Source organism: Cervus canadensis, chromosome 3 (genome assembly GCF_019320065.1).
Source record: "Cervus canadensis isolate Bull #8, Minnesota chromosome 3, ASM1932006v1, whole genome shotgun sequence".
NCBI lineage: Eukaryota > Metazoa > Chordata > Mammalia > Artiodactyla > Cervidae > Cervus > Cervus canadensis.
The window spans coordinates 44,422,190-44,446,228 of record NC_057388.1 but is presented as its reverse complement, the minus strand read 5'-3'; the positions used below and the strand labels follow the sequence as shown (position 1 = coordinate 44,446,228).

The window sequence follows — 24,039 nt, the reverse complement described above, 5'->3', positions numbered from 1 at the left end:
TCAGAAAACCAAACATACAGCAACCATTATCAAGGGAACAAGGGATTAACAATGGTCATAAGGTCAGGAGACAATCCACAACTCAAGAAAGAGGATTGAGACTATGCAGTGTTGTTGTAAGGAGAATGTTTACTGAAGGAGATTCATGCATGTGTTTAATCCTATGACCTCAGTCCTGGGAGCAGCGTGCCGTTCCACTCGTTCCTGTTGCCAGGAGCTGATAAGGAACAGAGGATTTATGAGAAACAGCATGCAGGAATCCTCCTGTTAAATGTTCCCTGACAATTCCCCCTTATTTATTTATTTGTAAAAAGGGTCCTGACCATTTGAGTTTGTTTAGTTTTAACAATTTTTGCATAAAGGCAACAGTAAACAACAAATATAACTATCAATACAATCACCAAAGTTATAGTTCCAGACCAGATGCTGTGAGTAATGCTCTGAAACCCTCCGCATGGGTCTAGCCCAGATAATTGATCAGCTAGTTGTTCAGCTAAAGTGTCCAAATTAGTGGAAGAGGGCAGACTTTCAGAAAAGGTTTCAAAGATTTCTTCTCATAATAATTGTACATTCAGAGAGGCATTATCTTGTATGTTTTATAAATGAAATTTGATTTGTTCACAGTTGTAGGCACTATGATTGAATTGAACCAGAGGAACACAAAATTGAGTAGAATTCCAATCACATTTTAGTATCACTTGTTTTTGTACATCTATTAATTGATCTCCAACCCATTGGATGGCTGTTTTTAATTTCTGAATTTTACCTTAAACTTCTTTATCTATCTGAGCCTGAGTGGCCCACATAGTATGAGCATCTTTAGTCCAATTTTGAATAAAGTTTTGTGTTTGAAGTTTGTAAAGCAGTGTCTGCGACAGCAGCAGTGATGCAAATGGCTATTAACCCCCAAAATGTCAAGAATTAACCATCCAATGAATTGCTTAGATCGTTGGAATAATTTAGTGAGTAACCGGGAAGCAAGTCCTGTCATGGGACCCTCTTCTCAGGGTCGTTGGGGATCTACTGGTAACCATAAACTATGTCAAGATCGAAGAATCGAAAGGGATTTGTTTTTTAGAGAAATAGAGGAATTAAGACAAGTATACAATATGCAATCTATACAGGTCACAGAACGTAAAGTCTATTAAATTGTAAATTTTCTATAGCTGTAACAAAAGGAAGGGGAACCCAAGCTTGTATAAAATATATGATCATAACAGAAGGAATAATTACTATGATTATAACTGGTCTCTGTGAAATATCTAGTCCAAGTTTCAAGTTTTTCAGTACTTGCAGCAAGTTTTCAGATGTTTCATTGTTTAGGCCCAGTTCGTTTATTGAGGATGATTTGAGGGTGACAAAGTGCCATTTTGCCGTCAAGCCAGCCAAGGAGTCCTTTTCATGGAAGCGTTTCATTGAACTGTTGGTAATCTTCTATGCTACTTGAGTAACATAATCATGTATAGTACTGTTAATATCATCTGAGCAGTTAGATAGCCATATACCATGGGGTCCCCAATCAACAATGGTGTAATTGACCACAAACATTAATTTCCCTGATTTAGCTTGACATCTATCTCAATAAACAGGAGTATATTTAAAGTCTTTATAAGTAAACCCCTTATATTCTAACTTTTGTCCCTTTCCTAGAGTTTTGGTAGTGTTGACATGGTTTTCATAAAAGGACAGGGCAGTAAACAGTCCAACCAATATGTGGAAGTTCATTTTCGGAGGCAGGACGAAAGCCCATGTTTGTCAACTAACATTAATACATAATTTTGTTGGGCCCATGTATAAAGGAAGGATTTCATCACCTAGAGACATGTTAATTAGTCTTCATTCTTCCTTGGGATGAGAGGGCCCCTCCAAGCTCCAAGGAGGGGGCATATGTGTTGAGTCATTAGTGGATACGATTGGTCCTATATCTGCCCATTCTACAACCTACAATAAGAGGGGGGTTAAGTATATAAGCCCAGTAAGTGTGATCAATCAAGTCAGCCCGAGCGGGGGAAGCAAAAGCAAGCACAGCAAGCATAGTGACAAAAATATTTTCAGGATTCTGAGGCATTCCCTGTTGAGAAATCAGATTTTCAGCTTGATTAGTAAGGGTTTTTATCTGTCCCCAAGTAGGGAGATCATACGGTCGATGATGTCGAGTGTGGTGTTTTTTGGAAATTTTTAAAGCCGCCATGGCTTGTACTGGAATTTCTTCCTCCTGGGGTTTTTGTTGTTTCGTCTCTAGTTTGAATGCTGGGGGCCCCCTTAGGTCGAATCTTCCGAAGAGGAAGCCATGTGAGTTCGTTGGATCCATCTGGAGAAATACAGGCATACCCCTTTCCCTGTAAGATTAGTTTCCTAGATTTCCATTGATTAGTTAACCCGTCTTGATACCAAATGGGCAGAGGAAGGGAGGTGGTGTTCAATGCCTTGAAATGTTTTTCTGCTTTTAATATTTCCTTGCGGTAAGTTTGAAAAATTTAAAACACATAAAGCTATATTAACAATAGTTATAGGCTTAAAGAATGTATTGTGTTGGAATCTAGTAAAGTCTGCTCTGGATAAGGAAGATAGAAGTGTTCCTGTGTAGGTAAACACTGAAAACCCTGAATAAGGACAAATGCAAAGATACAACAGTCTGCCAAGGGAGAGGTAAAGGCAATAATCTTAAAAACAATAAGCTACGGTACAGTGTGCCATTTATTTACTAAATTTTGTCCTAAGTGGGAAACTAGTTTTTATTATTTTGGGTTTTTTTGTTTCTTTTTTTTTTAATGAGCAAGATACACAAGAAAAATGCCTGTAACAGAAGTAATGAACTTAATGTCTGTGGCAGCCAAGGAGTCATAATATTATACCACAAGGAATCGGACAGGGCCTTAATGGATGAGCTTGTTCGAGATGCAGGGTGGGGAGAGAGGGGGAAATCCTGGCAGAAAAAACACATACATTCAAGACATAAATACTTGGTGTGTTTCAGGAACAGTAAGTATGCAGTGCAATAGGACAGAATTGTATAGGCCCTTGCACGGAGTACAGCGTATAAATCTAGAAAAATAATGTTGAGGCTATGCCTCTCAGCCCTGCCTCTTATGCCAAATTAAGAACTTTGGGCTTTATATGTTTTCTTTATGTAAATTTATATCTGGAAAGCCATTCAGGAAATCTCTTAACCATGGGAATGACATGACCAGATTTTGATTTTGTATCAGTATGATGTCACTCTAAACAACTCTATACCATAGAAACACAGTGCAGACTACAAATGCCAGCCATAGAGTAATTTTAAGCATTCTACTAGCCACATTAAAAAAGTAAGAAACAGGGGAGGTTAATTTTAATAATACATTTTGTTTAACCCAGTATATCCAAAATATTGTTTCAACAAGTAATCAGTATAAACAGTTATTGATGAGATATTTTACATTCTTTTTTTCATACTAACTCTTCATAAATCATAGTATATTTTACATGTACAACCATCTCAGGTCAGGCTAGCCATTTTTAAAGTGCTCAGTAGCCACATGTGGCTTATGGCACCTTAATGGACACTGCAGCTCTAGAGCCCACAGTAAAAGATGGATGGCATTGAGAATGCGTGTAAAAGTGAGGAGTCTGTTGGGTTAGTCCAAGGGAAAAATGGTGAGGGCTTGAACAAAGATAGTGGCAGGAGTGATGTACACAAGAAGTGTTACTCGCTCATTCGTGCCCAACTCTTTGTGACCCCATGGACTGTAGCCCACGAGGCTCCTCTGTCCCTGGAATTCTCCAGGCAAGAATATTGGAATGGGTAGCCATTTCCTTCTCCAGGTAAACAGAGCTTTTAAAAGAATGACATTAGGTTTCTACAGTTCATCCTTGTTGACATAGGTAGCTACAGTTGTATGGCTTCATTGCTGTGTAAGTTCTCATTGTAAGTACTGTATACCAATATATTTTGTCTGCTTTCTTGTTGCTTCCCCTCTCCCCATATTCTGATATTATAAACAATATTACTGTGAACGTTCTTAGACTTGTCATGCAGTATGCATGAGCAAGAGTCTGTCCTAGATCTGTATGTTAGTAAATACTAACCATTTGTAACGTTTTTGCAAATACTTTCTAATGGTTTGTAGTGTCCCCCAAATCAGATGATTCAAGGGAGTGAGAAATGAAGACAAAAATTGTAGTCTCTTTATTACCTAATCTCATAAAGGACATCCCATTCCTTCTACCGTATTCTGTTCACTAGAAGGAAGTCACTGTTCTATCCACATTTAAGTGGGGTCAGTTCAGTTCAGTTCAGTCTCTCAGTCGTTTCCAACTCATTGCAACCCCATGAATTGCAGCATGCCAGGCCTCCCTGTCATCACCAACTCCTGGAGTTTACTCAAACTCATATCCATCGAGTCAGTGATGCCATCCAGCCATCTCATCCTCTGTCGTCCCCTTCTCCTCCTGCCCCCAGTCCCTGCTAGCATCAAGGTCTTTTCCAATGAGTCAACTCTTCACATGAGGTGGCCAAAGTATTGGAGTTTCAGCTTCAGCATCAGTCCTTGCAATGAACACCCAGGACTGATCTCCTTTAGGATGGACTGGTTGGATCTCCTTGCAGTCCAAGGGACTCTCAAGAGTCTTCTCCAACACCACAGTTCAAAAGCATAAATTCTTCGGCGCTCAGCTTTCTTCACAGTCCAGCTCTCACATCCATACATGACCACTGGAAAAACCATAACCTTGACTAGACGGACCTTTGTTGGCAAAGCAATGTCTCTGCTTTTTAATATGCTATCTAGGTTGGTCATAACTTTCCTTCCAAGGAGTAAGTGTCTTTTAATTTCATGGCTGCAGTCACCATCTGCAGTGATTTTGGAGCCCAAAAAAATAAAGTCTGACACTGCTTCCACTGTTTCCCCATCTATTTCCCATGAAGTGATGGGACCAGATGCCATGATCTTAGTTTTTTGAATGTTGAGTTTTAACCCAACTTTTTCACTCTCCTCTTTCACTTTCATCAAGAGGCTTTATAGTTCCTCTTCACTTTCTGCCATAAGGGTGGTGTCATCTGCATATCTGAGGTTATTGATATTTCTCCTGACAATCTTGATTCCAGCTTGTGCTTCTTCCAGCCCAGTGTTTCTCATGATGTATTCTGCATAGAAGTTAAATAAGCAGGGTTACAGTATACAGCCCTGACGTACTCCTTTTCCTATTTGGAACCAGTCTGTTGGTCCATGTCCAATTCTAACTGTTGCTTCCAGACCTGCACATAGGTTTCTCAAGAGGTGGGTCAGGTGGTCTGGTATTCCCATCTGTTTCAGAATTTTCCACAGTTTTTTGTGATCCACACAGTCGAAGGCTTTGGCATAGTCAATAAAGCAGAAATAGATATTTTTCTGGAACTCTCTTGCTTTTTCTATGATCCAGCGGATATTGGCAATTTGATCTCTGGTTCCTCTGCCTTTTCTAAAACCAGCTTGAACATCTGGAAGTTCTCGGTTTATGTATTGCTGAAGCCTGACTTGGAGAATTTTGAGCATTACCTTACTAGCGTGTGAGATGAATACAATTGTGCGGTAGTTTGAGCATTCTTTGGGATTGCCTTTCTTTGGGACTGGAATGAAAACTGACCTTTTCCAGTCCTGTGGCCACTGCTGAGTTTTCCAAATTTGTTGGCATATTGAGTGCAGCACTTTCACAGCATCATCTTTCAGGATTTGAAATAGCTCAACTGGAATTCCATCACCTCCACTAGCTTTGTTCGTAGTGATGCTTTCTAAGGCCCACTTGACTTCACATTCCAGGATGTCTGGCTCTAGGTGAGTGATCACACCATTGTGATTATCTGGCTCATGAAGATCTTTTTTGTACAGTTCTTCTGTGTATTCTTGCCACCTCTTCTTAATATCTTCTGCTTCTGTTAGGTCCATACCATTTCTGTCCTTTATTGTGCCCATCTTTGCATAAAATGTTCCCTTGGTATCTAATTTTTTTGAAAAGATCTCTGGTCTTTCCCATTCTGTTGTTTTGCTCTATTTCTTTGCATTGATTGCTGAGGAAGGCTTTCTTATCTCTCCTGGCTATTCTTTGAAACTCTGCATTCAAATGGGAATATCTTTCCTTTTCTCCTTTGCTTTTTGCTTTTCTTCGTTTCATAGCTATTTGTAAGGCCTCCTCAGATAACCATTTTGCCTTTTTGCATTTCTTTTCCATGGGGATGGTCTTGATCCTTGACTCCTGTACAATGTCACGAACCTCCGTCCATAGTTCATCAGGCTCTCTGTCTATCAGATCTGGTCCCTTAAATCTATTTCTCACTTCCACTGTATAGTCATAAGGGATTTGATTTAGGTCATACCTGAATGGTCTAGTGGTTTCCCCTACTTTCTTCAGTTTAAGTCTGAATTTGGCAATAAGGAGTTCATGATCTGAGCCACAATCAGCTCCTGATCTTGTTTTTACTGACTGTATAGGGCTTCTCCATCTTTGGCTGCAAAGAATATAATCAATCTGATTTCGGTGTTGACCATCTGGTGATGTCCATGTGTAGAGTCTTCTAGAGCCCTGTAAAGCCAGCTCTGTTAGGTACAATTTGTCTCTACACACTAGTCTGCTTCTGGCCTCTTTATTCTGTTGATTGAGTTGTGTGTGTCCTGTTTCTTTTTTCTAATTCAAAATATGGATATATACCCAGGACTCATTTCCTGGCCTTGTGTTCTCACTGTATATTCATATATATTTATGCTGAAATAGTATTCTTCTTTCTTAATTTTTTAACTCTTAACTAAAGATACCAAACTATGTGTGGACATTATACCAGACTCTTCTTATCTATAACTAAATTCCTTTTCATATATCTCTTTCTTCATGGGAAAAAAATTCATTTGATAGTTATGATCCTGATTATGGGTGGCCTGATTCAAGGCCCTGGATTAATCCATGGGAGGCATTATGTCAGTGTTCAACAGTATAGGATAGGTTTTGATATCAAACTTGCACTGAATTCCATCTATTTGCTAGATGTGTGTGACCTTGAGCAAAACAGTGCCTGCTGTCTTTGAGTTTACATTGTAGAGAAAAATGGACAAATAATGAAGTGCTGTCAGGCACTGTTCATTACAGTGGAGGAAAAATAGATCAGTACAAATAAAGAGAACTGATAGCGTAGAGTGGGAAGGGCACTGTTATTTAACATAGTGTGGTTAGGAAAAGGCTTTTCTGATAAGGTCACATTGGAACAGGGAGCTGTGAAGTAGGAAGCTAACTATGTATTCCAAGCAGAGGGAATAGTCAGTACAAAAGAGTTTATCCCATGTCTTTAAAGAATAACAGGGAGAACATTTGTATAAAGAGGTTTGGCAAGGGAAAAAGTAGCTACATGAGATCAGAAGTATTAAAGGAGGAAAGGATCTTGTAGACCATTATATAAACGTTGTATTTGGAGAGAATTCAGAAGCCAGTGGAGAGTTTTGAGCAGATGATAAAGTTTTCTGCCTTGTATTTTTAAAAGATGGCCCTGGCTGATGTGGAAAATAGATTGAAGAAGAGGCAGGGACTGAAGTAAGAGGATCAACTTAGAAGACTGTTAGCATATAATTCAGGCAAGAAGTAATAGTGGCTTAGATGAGGATGTTGTGATGATGGTGGGAAAAGTTATCAAGTTCTGAATATATTTCATAAATAGAGCCATCAGCATTTGCTGAAGGATTGAGCTTTTGGTTACTACACTATATCTTGGGGGTTTTTTTTGTTTTGTTTTGTAGAAAATTCATGAGATACAAATAGAAAAATTATCTTTTGTCTTCTTTTCAGAGGTGACCACTTAAAATTATGATGCATATCCTTTTTAGTTTTTATTATGTTATATCTGCACAGATATAGACTTGTGCACAATGCGTTGTTTAAACAAACTTTATATGTAATGAACCCTTTTCTCTATCATTAGATATTGCCCAGCATTTTAATGACTGCATGCTCTTCTCTTGTGGGAGTGAGTTACAGTTTATTTGACTCCCTGTCAATATTTAGTATGCTTTCAGGTTTTTCCCTGTTTGGATAGCATTTAAGAAAGCATCCGTACATTTCTTTAAGTATATGTATGATAAGGAAAACAAATCTCCAACTACTTTTTGAGACCTGGAAATAGCCACAAGTGAGGCCTTATAAGCTCATGAAATAACATTTCTGCTTATAGTTTCTTGGCTTTATAGTTACCCTCGGGTTTCAATTTATCCCCTTTTGATTTTGATACTAATAGATCAGACTCTTTGAATTTCATACTAATATTTAGTAGGTACACTGTAATAGGAGCAAATGTGTTGTTACATGGGCTGTTATACTAATTTCTATATTGTACTCAGGAAAATAAAATCACATCTGTTGAGAGGTTGCAGCTGCTGCTGCTAAGTCGCTTCAGTTGTGTCAGACTCTGTGCAACCCCATAGACGGCAGCTCACCAGGCTCCTCTGTCCCTGGGATTCTCCAGGCAAGAATACTGGAGTGAGTTGCCATTTCCTTCTCCAATGCATGAAAGTGAAAGTGAAGTAGCTCAGTCGTGTCTGACTCTTCGCTACCCCATGGACTATAGCCTACCAGGCCCCTCCGTCCATGGGATTTTCCAGGCAAGAGTACTGGAGTGGGGTGCCATTGCCTTCTCCGCAGCATGTGCTACTATATGCTAAATACTATATTGAGTCTTAAATTCAACCTTCACAATAACTCTATGCAGTAAATACTATCACTACTGCCTTTTTCCTTTTTATTTTTTTAAACATTTTAGAAAACTGAAGCTTGGTAGGGTGAAGGCAGTATAAAATCCTGGCTAAAAACAAACTCTGAAGCCAGACTGCCCAGGTTTGAATCTTGACTTAGCAGTTATTGGCTCTGTAACCTTGGGAAGTTACTAACTTCTTTTGTGCTGCGTTTCTTTTTTAATGGACATTACTTTTCTTGTTATGAGTACAAAATAATGACACAATTAAAGTGTTTCTCACATTATGACAATCTGGATTCTCATCTTCCCCTCATAGCAAGGAATACAGTTTCCCTGCAATATCCTAAACTATTTCTAAGGACCCCACACTTGCTTTGCCTTGCTTTGTTGAATTCTTCCTTTCTGCTAGCATGGCTAACATGGCCAGCTTCTTTTCTCATTATTAAAATTTTTTTTACCTAAGTCTACAAATAACAAATGCTGGAGAGGGTGTAGAGAAAAGGGAACCTTCTTACACTGTTGGTAGGAATATAAATTGGTGCCACGATTATGGAAAACAGTGCGGAGGTTTCCCGAGTTGCTGTGTGACCCAGCAATCTCACTGCTGGGCATTTATCTGGATAAAACTATAATTCAAAAAACGCGTGCACCCTCGTCTTCACAGCAGCACTGTTCATAATAGCCAAGACATGGAAACAGCCTACATGTCCATCAACAGATGAATGGATAAAGAAGACGTGGTATAAACGTACAGTGGAGCACTACTCAGCTATAAAAAAGAATGAAATGCCATTAACAGTAACATGGATAGATCTAAAGATTGTCATACTGAGTAAAGTAAGTCAGACAAAGACAAATATCATATGATAAAATTTCTAAGTGGACTCTAAAATATGACACAAATGAACCTATCTATGAAACAGAAACAGACTCAAAGAGAACAGACTTGCAGTTGCCGAGGGAGGGAAAGGAGTCTGGAGTTAGCAGTTGCAAACTATTATACATGGAATGGGTAAACAAGGTTCTATTATATAGCACAGGTAACTAAAATCAATATTCTGTGATAAACCATAATGGAAAATACGGGAAAAAAATTTATATATATAACTGAGTCACTTTGCTGTAAAGCAGAAATTGTAAGTCAACTATATCTCAAGTTAAAACAATTTTTTAAAATTCCTTATCTTAAAAGTATGGTCCCCAGTTTCCAGAATGTGATTAGTAAGTATCATTTCTCATTCAAGGAACTAAGTTTCCCTGGAGATAATAGACTGGCTGAATCCACAATTAAGGCAGGAAATGTACAAACTTATCCTGAAATATTGTGCCCAGAAAACAAGTAAACTATCAAAAACTATAAGGGTCAAGGGGGAGAAAAAGGAAAGCCACTTGAGACTACCATTAGCTAAATACAAGACAATTTGAGTATTAAAAAAATAAAGGCAAACAGTTGGAAAACATAAAATATATGAAACCTAATTTACAATAATGCTAAAAATAATCCAGTTGTTACATCCAGAAGATATTAAGAAACTAGTTTACTATTCTAAAAATTGGTAAAGAAAAATAAAGAACCAGGCATTTATACTGTTTGCCTCCTATGAACCATACCTCAGGTTAACCAAAATGATTATGTGACAAAGTTCTGCACAGGAGAATTCCAGGTAACAAAGAAACGACAGAATGCTACATTTCCCAACCTCTAATAAAATAATGGAACCAAGTCATGACCATCAATAGCTGCTAAAACCACTAGAGGAAAGTCTAATGCAGAAATTAAAGGATAGATCAGGCTGACAATACCTGAACCCACTAATTCATCTTAACATCATAACAAGAGAGCCAACTGAAAATTGGCATTCTCACAAATAAACGAGACAAAACAAGTGAAGAAAAGAAAACACAAACCAGAGTTTAATCTAGCCTCTTTAGAAAATACAGATAGAGGAATTATGCCACACAACACCATATGGAAATCTCTGTAAGACAAATGGCCTAGTTTCTTCAATAATAAATGAGAAAGAAGTGTGGGGCTGTGGAGAGAAATCCATGACTTAACAAATTTTATATTAAACAAATGTAATGTGCAGACTCTGAAAAAAATACTTAGGATTAAAAAATATGAATCAGCTTGGGAAATTTGAACTCATGACTTGCTATTAAGAAATCATTGGGACTTCCCCCTGGTCCAGTGGTTAAGAATCTGGCTTGCAATGCAGGGGCATGGGTTCAATCCCTGGTCAGGGAACTAGGATGCAATCCCTGGTCAAGGAACTAAGATCCCACACGTCACAGAACAACTAAGCCAGCGGGCCAGCACTACTGAAGCCTGCATGCCACAAGAGAGTCCGTTCACTGCAATGAAAGATTCCACACGATGTGACTCAGACCTGACGGAGCCAAATAACAAATGAAAAAAAGCAAGAAAGGAAATATTAGTTGTCATGGAGTGATAATGGTATCATGGTTTTGGGGTGAGATGAAGGGTCTATTGTTTCAGAGACAAACCAAAACAGTCACAGAAGAAATTATATAATATAAGCAGTGTACATAGGAAGGTAACAGACACAATAAGGTCTGCCTGTGTTCATAATTAAGTTGGTGACTAGTGCATGAAGCTGGGAGGTCAGAGAGGTTGCAGATACATTTTTAAATATTTTTCACCATCTTCATTTGTAAATAATTCTAAGAATGTTAGTGAGCCAATTTTTAATAGTCATTAATAGCCACTGTATTTAAGATTTTAATCACCTATGTTTAGGTAGAGTAATGCTTCTTTCTTTTCTTTCTTTGGTCTTTGTGTAGATTGCTTCTATCTTTGCTTTTGCTACCTGTGGAGGTTTTAAGGGCAAAACAGAAATTCAAGTGTCTTGTGATAAAGGTGCTGAGAATAAAACGATTACAGCTACTTTTGGTTATCCATTCAGGTAAGTTTGCTTTTGGGGTTTAACAACTCTTTTCACTCATTAAGATTTCCCAACAACTTATTGATCTTGGGAGTTAGACATTTTTCATTTCATGCTCATTTGTAAATAGTGATCATTGCTACTGAAAGTATGGTGTGTGGACCAGTGCCTATCTGCAGACTGTTTTCCTGAACTGTGATGAAATAAATACGGAAAATGACAGTAAGCATTCAGAAACTTTCATATGACATTGCCTTGACACTTTTATTCTGTCATCCCACAGTGGATTGGAAATTTCAAAAGAAGACTGCTCTGTTACCTTAGTTTGAGAAGCCATGTTGTAGAAGCAAACACAGCTTATGAAAAATCCAACTTTCTCATGTATTTACAGTTACTAATGTGCAATGTATAGCTTTAAGACGTGGATTTATATAAAGTGAAGAGTTCCTGTGTTTCTTTCAGCAGCATAAAACTTTATTTTCTGAATATTTATGGCTATTTTGTTCTGTTTGACCTCAGTATTCATTAAATGTTTACTCCATCTGCCCTGTGTTTAAGTGAGGGTGTGAATCTTTCCCCACTTACTGACTACTTACTTAATTGTCTAGACTCAGTTTTTCTGTTCAATGAATTTAAACCATTTAAGGTTGCTTTGATGATTAAATAAAATCTTACATTAAAGATATGTCAGATAGCAGGTGCTTGGTAATCAATCTTTGCCTCTCTATCTCTCAGTCCTTCTCTTATAAAGTTATAGCATCTTTAGTGATAAGTGCTTTTGTGATTTATAGATAGAGAAAATTAAAGACTTTGTGGAGTTAGCTAATTAGTGAGAGTTAAAATGTGAATCATTATAATTGACTCTCCTGGTGCTAGTCACACAGACTCTGCCTCCTAGAATGGAATACAGTTTCTCAAATTGTAAACCATTTTGTAACAGTGCTATTAATCTGCTAAGTTTTTGTTACAGGAAGATATTATCTGGGTGTGAAAGTGTTTAATTCAGTCTGTATTCAGTCTATCATAAGTCAAGTATCAGGTGTAATATATGATTTATATACATATGAAAATTTTAATTTACTTAAATATTTGAATTTTTCACTTTTTAAAAAAGGAAAGTGTTTATTTGGGGAGTATATTTTACTTAAATATTCTGCCTATGTGTTTCTGTTAGAAGAGTCCAAGTAATTCATAAATTTGTTTGTGCCTTTTTTTAAATAGGTTGAATGAGGCATCATTTCAGGCACCTCAAGGTGTAAATGTCTGTCATGTAAATTGGAAAAATTATGTCCTTATTGGAGATTACTCCTCTTCCGCGCAGTTCTATGTTACTTTTGCAGTCTTTGTCTTCCTGTACTGCATTGCTGCTCTTCTGCTTTATGTTGGTTACACAAACCTGTATCGTGATAATCGAAAGCTTCCCATGACTGTAAGTAATCACTTTCTTTTTATACAAAAATAATTTATGTAGGTATATATTACATTTGAATTTAAATATGGATTTTCTTACACTGGGAAAAAAAAACTCTTGGCATAAACCAGTTTCAACATGTCTTGACTTCTGCCACGAGTTTATGCTTGCTCTTGTCATGTTTAACCCAATTCTTGTAGCCTGTTTGTAACACTTCCTCTGTACTCCTTATACAGAGAGAGGTTTGTTTGTATCTAACTCTATTTTAACCTGGAAAGAACTCGAATATGGGACAAAGCATATTAGGTTGCAAATAGCAGGGAAATTAAATAGAAATTAATGTATTTGATTTGAAGAATTGCTAACAATGCTAGTAGTCTCATAACTGTTTTCCTGTTTTTTATCTTTTTTCTCTTTTCTCAGAGACATCCCCTTTATGCCTGACACCTGGTCTATATTCTTAAATTCTTTAAATTCTGACCAAGGTAATTCTATAAAAGTTATAGAATTTGGCATTAGTGGCATTCATGAGCTAATTCTGAATCTTTAAGATGGCAACAAAGGATTTGGATTTGAAGTCCTAATACCTTTTTTGGCTTAAGGGTCTACTGAGCTAGAAATAAAAATAATCTCTTGAGATTTAGTTAGTAGAATTCCCCTAGATTATTGGTGGCAAATCCAGAGATAAACTGTAGTTTTAAAGTGGACCTCCACTACCAAAGAATAACTACGAAGTCCATATTGGTGTTACTGCTTTGAAGGGACAACAGAGATGTTTTCGTGATACTGGTCATTTATATCCTAAGAAAACAGTAACTGCTCACATCTACTTATAAAGTTACTTTAAAGGATAGGTCAAATTATTGAATAACAGGTTTTATTTATCTACTTATTTATTTTTAATTTTTGCTGCCTGGATCATAAGAATGCGGATGGTAAGTAATAAAACAGTATTTTATCCATCATATTTATTTCATTTCATGTATCTGAGAAGAAATTCTCAAACCTGATATTTTTATAAAACATTTCTTGGTTGTTAAGTGACTTTCAAAAGATAGACATCAGCCATTTTAATTTGCAATACTTAATAGAAATTTCATGTTAGTAATCTGTAACTTCTGTGGACTTTTCAAGCCTTATTTATATTTTGTTAAAGTTCTTTATAGATTAAATTCTAAATGAAGATATTTCTTGCCATCTTGTCATTATCCCAACAAATTTTAAGTTAAATCTAGCAATGAATCTTTTATTTCTCTTATTTTGTTTATTAAGCCTTAAAAATAATGAAGTTTTTTTTTTTTTTTTCATTTATTTTTATTAGTTGGAGGCTAATTACTTTACAATATTGTAGTGGTTTTTGCCATACATTGACATGAATCAGCCATGGATTTACATGTGTTCCCCATCCCGATCCCCCCCTTCCGCCTCCCTCCCCATCCCATCCCTCTGGGTCTTCCCAGTGCACCAGCCCCGAGCACTTGTCTCATGCATCCAACCTGGGCTGGTGATCTGTTTCACATCTTGATATATGACAGTTTTTAGAGCAGCATTCAAATCTGCTTTGGAGGAGGCTTTTTCTGCCTAATAAAACTATAAAACTGATTTAGTTGTATCATTCAGAAAAGTAAAAAATAATTTTCCACCTCAGAGTGATCATATAGAGAAATAATAATGGTCCTATGGAGACATAATCCAGAATTAGTTCCGTAAGTGGTTTTTTGTTCGTACAGTGTATGATGGATACTTCTTATTTGCAAAAGTCCAGCTTCTAAATTAAATTTTGGATTTTACTTTAACCATATAAATGTAAAAAAAAATTTTTGTGATGCCTAAAATTTTAACTATGGCCAAACATGACATGAATTATTTTTTAAGTACCATTTGTTAATGACGTGCTATTTCATCAGTGTTCTCAATTCTCTGCTAAGATATCTCTAGGAGAATTTCAAATTGTGACATTTTAAAATCAAATTTAGTTTTTAAATAAATTCAGCACATTTTTGTGCTAAATAGTGAGAGCTTAAGGGTTCTAGGCTGTGTGGAGGATCAGAAATACCATAAAATGAAACCAAACAAAGACAGGGTATCCCAAATCCTAAAGTTCTGTTATGAATTATGTCCTTCTTCTTGGTAGCACGAGGGCTGCCACAGGCATGTTGTGCATTGCATAATTCCAGGTGGCACTGTTCATGTAGAACTAGCTAGAGTCCTGAGTCTCATGGACTGTCTTCAGAGGCCTCATTTCTCCCACTTCCCCTCATTCTAAGATTACTTCATGCATCATTGTCCAAAAAGAACCTGCTTTTGAAATATAAAAATGTCATCCTAAGCCTTTAATAGCTTGGACATAAAGAGCATAATCAGGAAAAAAAAATTATGGCTTTTTGATTAGGAATTTGGAAGGAAGAAACCTTAAAATTAAGATTTGACATCTATTGGTCAAAATAATGAACTTCAGCCCAGAGAGAATTTAACATGTGATAATCTCGTAATAATTATCAGCTCTTTCTAGCAAGTGCTTAGAAAACATTTGCCACAGCACAAAATACAGCAGAGTACAGCAGCAAAAAGGGGAGTACTCCCACAGTGCAAAATGCTTAATATTTCTATTCTTTTCTCTTTGATACACATTTTTTAAAGAGCAGTAGCAGTGGAGAGCTTAAATGCAAATACTGTGCCACATGCTTGTAAGATGAGGCATTGTTTCAGTTCGCTAATGCAAGGCGTTTATTCAGTGCCGGCTTGACTAGGTGGACAAGCTATATATAACAGTTTCTATATCTCATATGTGATCACTGGTATTTATCTGAGATAAATGACTAAAAGGTCACTGGCAAAAGTAATTTAAAACTAACCAGATTTATTAAAAAAAAAAAAAAAAATCCTGTGATAAGCTCCAAAACCCATTTCTGACCTTGGAGAGATTTTTGCTGCAGATAGTGAGAACTCATAGTCTTGAGCATACCTGAATGCTCAGAATACATCATTAAAAGATACAAATCTTACATTGTTCCCACTTCGGTTGTTAATGTAAAGGAAGACCAAAGGAGATGGAAACTTATACTTTATACTATCCAAATACATACTTTAAAAAAGCGTTACTTAGATTTTTATAGCCAGTACTAGTCGACAGAGTTCTAGTTCCCCAGCAAAATAGATTACGGAGAGTAAAATTTTTTCTTACTAGTTCAATAAGAAATTATCCAAAATATTAAAAAATTAACTTCTATTCTTGAACTGTAATAAGTAGTAAACACTTAGTAGAAAACTGGTAGTGACAGGGTGTTTTGAGAGAGATTTTGTTGTTGTTGTTCTTAATATAATGAGCATTCTTAAAATTTTGTAGTCATGAATTTAAAAGGAGACAAGTCATCCTGGATGTGTGCTTTTCACCATCTCGCTGTTCATATCACAGAGCATTAGATTTAACTAAAATTAGAGGTTTGCCAGAACAATATGAGAAAGCAGGGGAGGATAAGGGAATTGGGAGTATATGTAAGAGATTATAATGAAGAACCTTAGAATCTAAGTTGAGGGAAATGGAGATCAGGTTGTAGATCTCAGTGGGTCAAAGGGGGTCAAAGGAGTTTTAAGGTTGGGATGCCAAAGAGAATGAGCTAGAAAGAGAGGTAATATTTGAGAGGGATGATTAAAGCAGAGATTATGGAGGTATACAGTTATTGGTGATAAGAGTCTGATATTTGATCCCAAGAGGGAGAGGCTTAGCTTAGTTAGATAAGGTTGTGATGAGGGCTTTATGAAACTTTGATTTCTCCATGTAAAAATCTTAGACTCTTCAGAAGATGACTGCTGTAGCGCAGGCACTGGCCTGACAATAGTAAACAGCAGTGTTTGCTATGTTGATTGTGGCCTTTTTTTATAAAGTATGTCATTTCTCAGGACCGAGAGTTCAACATGATTTCCTTGGTGGCGGATTTGAAATTTTGTATCTTTAAGTATTCATTATTAATTCATACTTGTTTTTGCTTTAGGACTTTGTAATTACTATTGTTGCAACTTTTTTGTGGTTGGTGAGCACTTCAGCCTGGGCTAAAGCTCTTACAGATATTAAAACAGCTACCGGTCCCAGCATTGTCCAGGAGCTTAAGCCTTGTAGTGCTCAAGGAACGTTGTGCCAGTTCGTCTCTGTAACGAGTATGGGGTCCCTAAACGTATCTGTGGTGAGTATGCAGTGTTTATGAAATAATTTATTTCACTTACTAGAAAAACCTTACAGTGACTTAAGAAAACAATAGTTTTAATAAATCCCTGGATGAATATGTTGATCTTATCTTTACCAAGCTTATCAGAATCCTAGTTATCATATAGTCTTCATAACAGCAAAAAAAAGTTTGTGAAGAAAATTATTACTTGTAAACAAGCTTAGACAAGATCATGGTTACGTTTTTATTAACATTAACTAGGCAAGACTTTGACCCTAAAGGTGCTAATATAACATTTATTAAGACTGTGTGCTAAGGTCATTACACATATGTCAGTTCTGACAAGAATGTGGGAAGTGGTGTTACTATCTTCGTTTGCAGCTGGCAAAGAATATAGCTTGTGTGTTAAGTCACTTAAGGTGGCAGGGCTAGTAAGTTGGCAAAGCCAAGGTTTGAACCAGATCTGACTTCTGTTGTTACTGTTTAGTCCCTGAGTCATGTCTGACTCTGTGACCCCATGAACTGTCCTCTGTCCATGGACATTAGCCCTTTCTCTAATTTGATTTGCTCTGGGTCTTTGAAAATAGTACTTTCATAGTTCCTTAAATAATCCTAAAATTTTGGCCTCTAAATTTAAATATTATTTTGTATGGTATTTTATCCAAATACAGATATATTAGTAATATAATGAGGGTATTACTTTTAAGGAGGTTTCATGTCTTTTCGAGAAAGTATTTTTCCAGTGGATAAAGTTGGTCTTGCCTTATAAAGCAATTTGGCCAAATTTTTGTTTTAAAAGTCTTTTTTTTTTTTTTTTTTCATATATATTGATGGTGAGCTGAGATAGTTTCAGAAGTGTTTTTATACCCAAATAATACAAAAAATAGAAGAAAGCAGTTTGGGGCTTCCCTGGCAGCTCATTGGTAAAGAGCCCACTTGCCAGTGCGGGAGACGCAGGTTCCATCCCTGGGTCGGGAAGGTCCCCTGGAGGAGGAAATGGCAACCCGGTCCAGTGTTCTTGCTGGGAAATGCCATGGACAGAGGAGGATGGCGGGCTGCAGCCCGTGGTGTGGCAAAACTCGACTTAGCGACTAAACAACAACAGCACAAATATGATAGTACCCAAGCTTTTTACCCTACTCTTACCTCATAGGTCACTGCTATTCTTGTCTTCATTTAAAAAAACAAAAATACTGTGAAAATAGGATATCTTCAGTTCCTTCATCTCTGAGACTTTGAACTTTCAGATTTGTACCTGGGAAGGCTGATTTCTTTTAGGTTGATTATTACAGGATGTGACATAACGTTTTCTTCTATGAGTTCTTTTCTCTTGTGGCTGCAGCTGTGGAAGCAGAGGTGATGGTAGGAGGGGGATGAAGTAGGGAAGTAGGAAAAGGTGCACAAAGGACGTTTATAACCACTCAGAGGGGAGAAAGTAAAACCCCTCCTAGTGAAGGAACCGTGGATTCCTGTTGTTCTCTTCACCTGAAGCCACTAGAGTCTAAATAAAAGGTAGTAAAAGGAAGGTCTTACTTTTCTCAAACAAATTTAATTCCTTTTTTTAATTGGTAATAATGCACATGTAAAAATAAATATCTTTTAGTCATGATTTGATATGTTACAGATTTAGAGATTTCACTGGGAATAAGGCATTATATATCCAAATCGGGCATTGACATACAGAGTCTTCCTTTTTTATTCCACTTGATGTATAGTTCAGACTTCAAATGAAATGATGGTATATGGCCTGGAAATATTAGATATTTATAGGAAAACTAAGATAGGTATGAAATTTTAATAGTATACTAGATTTTCATGTTTGTTTTTCTCTTTCTTAGATCTTTGGCTTTCTGAATATGATACTTTGGGGAGGAAATGCATGGTTTGTGTACAAGGAGACCAGCTTTCACAGTCCATCAAATACTACTTCTCAAGGAGGTATTCCTCCTCCAACTGGAATATAATTGAAGGGAGAAGTACACTGTATGAAATAAATGTCTGTACTATGACCTGTTGCCAACACCTTGAGAAGCATTTTTTGTTTCTAATAAAAGTAATGGCTTTTTCAGTAAATTGGTGGGTTTAAAATTTTGCTGCTTTTTTACATAAAGCTTGTGCCTTTCCTAGAAATTTAAGATGTAAATGTATTCTCACATGTGAATTTGAAAATTCAGGGGCCTATTATGAGATGATACACATTTTTAAATGAACAGTTATTTCTTCACTAAGTTGTTTTCCTTCCGAAGTGTTTACACCTTAAGCCTTAACATATATCTTCACTCAGAAAAGAGTTTTATTGTCGTATCATAATAGGAAGAAAATCTGTTTTGGAATATACACTACTGTAAGTTTGTACAGATCATATTCCCAAGACCTGTCTTTGTTTAAGAAAGTCTTGATTACATAAATCATATTTAGAAAAAACATTTAGTTAACAGTTTATATCTGAACATTGTTTATATGTTATGAAAAATGCTTAATTACAAAGACCGATGTATGTTTTATTTCTGTTTTTCTAAATGACCTACAGTACTTGGTAGGTGTACTAAAATTGTTTGGGGAGTGGGGTTTAGAGATTTCTAATAGATGTAGAGTTAATTTGATAATTCTCTGGCATGAGGTGTAAGCTTCCATATGCTGGTTATTTAATAGATTTGCTACATAAGTGAAACATGGTTCACCTAGATACTTTGATATGTATGGGCATTACTCCTAGTGATATTTGTTTGCTGTCTTTTGTTGCTTATGCTCCTTCAGTGCAGGCTGAGACCTAGTCTCCTGCAAGTAGAGTTAAATAATCTACCTTTTTTTGCAGACCCTATTCATAGGATAAAAAAAATTAAGATTGCCTTTTACTTTTGAAACATTTATATTCAATGAAGTTGCTGTCTTGAGTTTAGTATTGATATTGTGAAAATGAATGCAATTTGGATTTCACATTTCTTAATGTTTGTTCTTATTTCACAAATGGATAATTAAGGAATTATGCGTCGTAAAGAAGGAACCTAAGTGAGCTATATTATGGGTGTGCTGTCTTTGCTCACACATTTGGGTAGCTTCTGGAATATAGGGCTTATTCACGTTTTGCTTCCTAATCTTTCTGTTGTACAGGGCCAGATCTCCTCTTAGCCACATGATTGTTTTTATGTGAAGCACATCTTACTATTGCCTTATTTTGGTTGCTTTTGTTCACAAGAATTGTTAATATGAGAATGTGTATCCACCCTAATAAAGAAGTTAAAATAAAGAGTGCACTGATTGTTATATTATAAAGAAACTTTCATCTTAAAGGCATGAGCAGTATAAAATAGAATTGATTTACAAAGCAAGAAACAGAATATTACAGTAGTTTTGTTTATTTAATGTTTGGCAAGGAATAAAAAATGCTTTGGAGACCCTGGTTCTATTTTTCTTTCAATCTCATTTTTTAAATGCTTATTTGTAACTTTCAGGTTGAGTTTTACTGATAAACCTTTTCTAATTGACTGTCCAGTTGGCAGCAAAGATTCTTAATTAAAAGTATATGCTTTGGAGCCAAACTGCCTGAATTTGAATCTTGGCTTCACCACCTACTAGCTCATTGTTGGCTCAGTCTTGTCTGATGTTTGCGACCCCATGGACTGTAGCCTGCCAGGCACCTCTGTCAACGGGATTATCCCAGCGAGAATACTGGAGTAGGTTGCCATTTCCTACTCCAGGGGATCTTTCCAACCCAGGGATTGAACCCCCGTGTCTTACAGCTCCTGCATTGGCAGGCAGATTCTTTACCTTTAGGCAAATTACTTACCTCTGTGTGCCTCAGCTTGCTTATCTGAAAAATGAGAACAAGAATGCTGACCTCAAAGAGTTTTAAGCTAATGGCATTAAATGTTAATAAAGAATGAGATCATAGATCTAGGAAAAAGTCCATTCTGTTGCATTTCACTCTCTGATTTTGAGTCAGTGTTACAGGGTTAAGATTTTTAGGATAATTTCCAGGACAGAAGCAATAAAAGCTTTGCCTTACCAGGTGATAGGTTGCAAAGAACTTTTTATAAACAGCATTATTACCAATGTTTTTGTGAATTGAAGTCACTTGAATAAAGATATGCTATAAATGTTAAGGTCAGTTGCTTGCTATATACTTTGTTTCACGTTTAATTGAAAACTTTAAAGTCATGTAGCATTTAAGATAAGTATGGGCTTTCCAGGTAGCTCAGACGGTAAAGAATCTGCCTGCAGCACTGGAGACCTGGGTTCGATCCCTAGGTTCGATCCCTAGGTTGGGTCAGGAAGATCCCCTGGAGAAGGGAATGGCAACCCACTCCAATATACTTGCCTGGAAAATACCGTGGACGGAGGAGCCTGACTGGCTAAGGTCCATGGGGTTGCAAAGAGTCGGACATAACTGACCGACTAACACTTTAAGATAAGCATAAGAAATAGTATAGAACCAAGTTTCTACCACTAAGGAAAACAAATATTAACATTTTGTTTTATTTATGTCAGATTTGGTTTTGTCTTTTGAAGGAAATAAAGCATTATAGATACAGCCTTTTCCTTGCTGAAGTAGATTTTTCTTTTCACTATTACAGATAGCACTGAAATATTTTTGCAAAATATGTGAAGGCTTCTCTAGGATATACCACTAGAAGTAGAATAGTTGGCATGTGAAGTATTCACGTTTTCAGTTATAACTTAGGTAGTAAAAATTGTTCAGTAAGGTGCGAGTATGGTGTCAGTTTAGTCTCCCACTAACAATATGTAAGAGTCCCTGTTGCCTGTATTCTTGCCCTTGCTTGATGCTTGATGTTGTTGGACTGTTGCCATTCTAATGGGTTTGCAATACTGTCTGATATTTTTGAATTTGTATTTCTCAGATTGCGATTGAGGTTGGCTGTCCTTTCCTGTGTTTATTGGTCACTTAGGTTTGCTCTGTATTGCCTGTTCATATCCTTTGCCAATTTTTCTATTTTGTCTTTTTCCTATTGATGTGAGGTGCTCTTTATTCTGGATACTAATCCTTTGACATTTATGTAGATTGCAACTGTCTTCTTCCTGTCCGTAGCTTGTATTTTCACTTTGTGATTTGTCATACAAAAGTTTCTCTTAATACTGACTTAACTGTCTTCATGGTGGTGCTTTTTGTGTCTTAAAAAGCCCTTCTCACTATCATAAAGATATTCACCCCTCTTTTCTTCAGAATATGTTAGTTTTGTTTTTCACTTTTAGGTCTTTAAACCATTGGGAGTATACTTTTGTATATAGTATAAGGTAGGGATCTAATTTTGATTTTTTAAATACTCCCAATTTTCATGGTACTTATTTAAAAGTTCATCTTTTGTTCCCTCTGTCATATATCATTTCTGTATTATTTGTAGCTCTTACCAATCCATGTCAGCCCTGTCACCCTTTAATTATGTAACTTTACAGAAAGAATTGCCATCTGAGAGGATGAGTGCCAAAGCACCATCATTGTTATTCACAGTGGTCTTGACTGTCTTCAGCCCTGTACCCTTTCATATAAATTTTAGGATGAGCTGGTCAAGTTCCTAAAAACCTTTGGGGTTTCAGTTGAAAAAACTTGCATTGAATATATATATCAGTTTTGGAGAATTGTCATATTTATAAAATTATTTATGAGCACAATCTATGTCTCCTTTTATGTCCTTCAATAAAGTTATAATTTTCTGCGTAAAGATTTAGATTGACATTTGTATCTTGTAGCCCTGGTTACTATTGTACATAGTAACACTTAAGTTATGTTCTAAATTAAATTGTAATTTTTATTGCTGGTGTACAGGATTTCTCTATTATTTATTGACTTTATTCATTTTTCTACAAGGCAGTATTTCTAAATCATGTGTGTGTGTGTGTATGCTCAGTTGCTAAGTCTTGTCCGACTCTTGCAATCTAATGGACTGTAGCCCGCCAGGCTCCTCTGTCCATGGAATTTTCCTGGCAAAAATACTGGATCAGGTTGCCATTTCCTGCTCCAGGGATCTTCCCCACCCAGGGATTGAACCTACATCTCTTGCATCCCCTGCATCTACAGGCACGTTCTTTTACCCCTCACCACCTCTAAACCTCTTTGGTAATTTTAATAATTTGTAGGTTCCTCTGTTTTTTATATAGATAATTATATCATCTGCAAACTGATAGTTTTGTTTTTTCATTATGTTTGAAAATTAGAGTAAATCTTTATTATCTTTAATCATAGTTACATTATACTTGTCATTGGAGTCTATGAAAAATAGAAAATATGCTTATTTGAAAATACAGTTGCTGCCATTTTGCTTCAGTAAACAACCACAGACTTACACCACCTTGTATATTGGTCATTCTAGTGATATGTAAAATTTGGTCAATATTAATAGTTCTTACATTGTGGAACAGACAAATGGAAAAGAGTTACCAGTTAAAATTAAAGTGATTAATACTATTATATAATTTACAATATTATCATACAGAATCTATTTCCTACTGTTCGAATTTGGATTTTACTTGTATAAGAACAGTAATTACAAGTGAAACCTTACTTGCTAGTCAAATTTGAAAAATTTAGCTGTTCAGTTTTGGTTTTTTTTTTTCTTTGCTGTGCCACACAGCATATAGAATCTAGCTCCTTGACCAGGGATTGATCCCACACCCTTGCAATGGAAGCAGGGAATCGTAACCAGTGGTCTCATGCTCCATGATAATTGCTCTTACCCATCTATTCCCCAGCAGTTAATGATCTTTGTTTCTGTTAGTTTACATTTTTTAAAGTTGTATGTAAATAGAGTCATAGAATAAGTATTCTTCTTGTTGGACTTCTTTCACTCAGCATAATTATTTTCAGATCTGTGTTGCATATATCAACAACTCATTCCTTTTTATAGCTATTACACA

The 24,039-nt window shown here is 36.4% G+C and overlaps 1 protein-coding gene across 1 annotated transcript in view; it reads left to right on the top strand.

Moving 5' to 3' along the window:
* SYPL1 (synaptophysin like 1) overlaps positions 1 to 20,416 on the top strand; it is a 31,168-nt gene extending 10,752 nt beyond the window's left edge. Inside the window, exons 2-5 of the mRNA XM_043463028.1 lie at positions 11,495 to 11,616; positions 12,817 to 13,024; positions 16,999 to 17,187; positions 19,008 to 20,416. Of these exons, the coding sequence (XP_043318963.1) occupies positions 11,495 to 11,616; positions 12,817 to 13,024; positions 16,999 to 17,187; positions 19,008 to 19,133 (645 nt within the window). The 3' untranslated portion in view covers positions 19,134 to 20,416. The remainder of the gene's footprint in view (positions 1 to 11,494; positions 11,617 to 12,816; positions 13,025 to 16,998; positions 17,188 to 19,007) is intronic.
* The last annotated feature ends 3,623 nt before the right edge of the window (positions 20,417 to 24,039 follow it).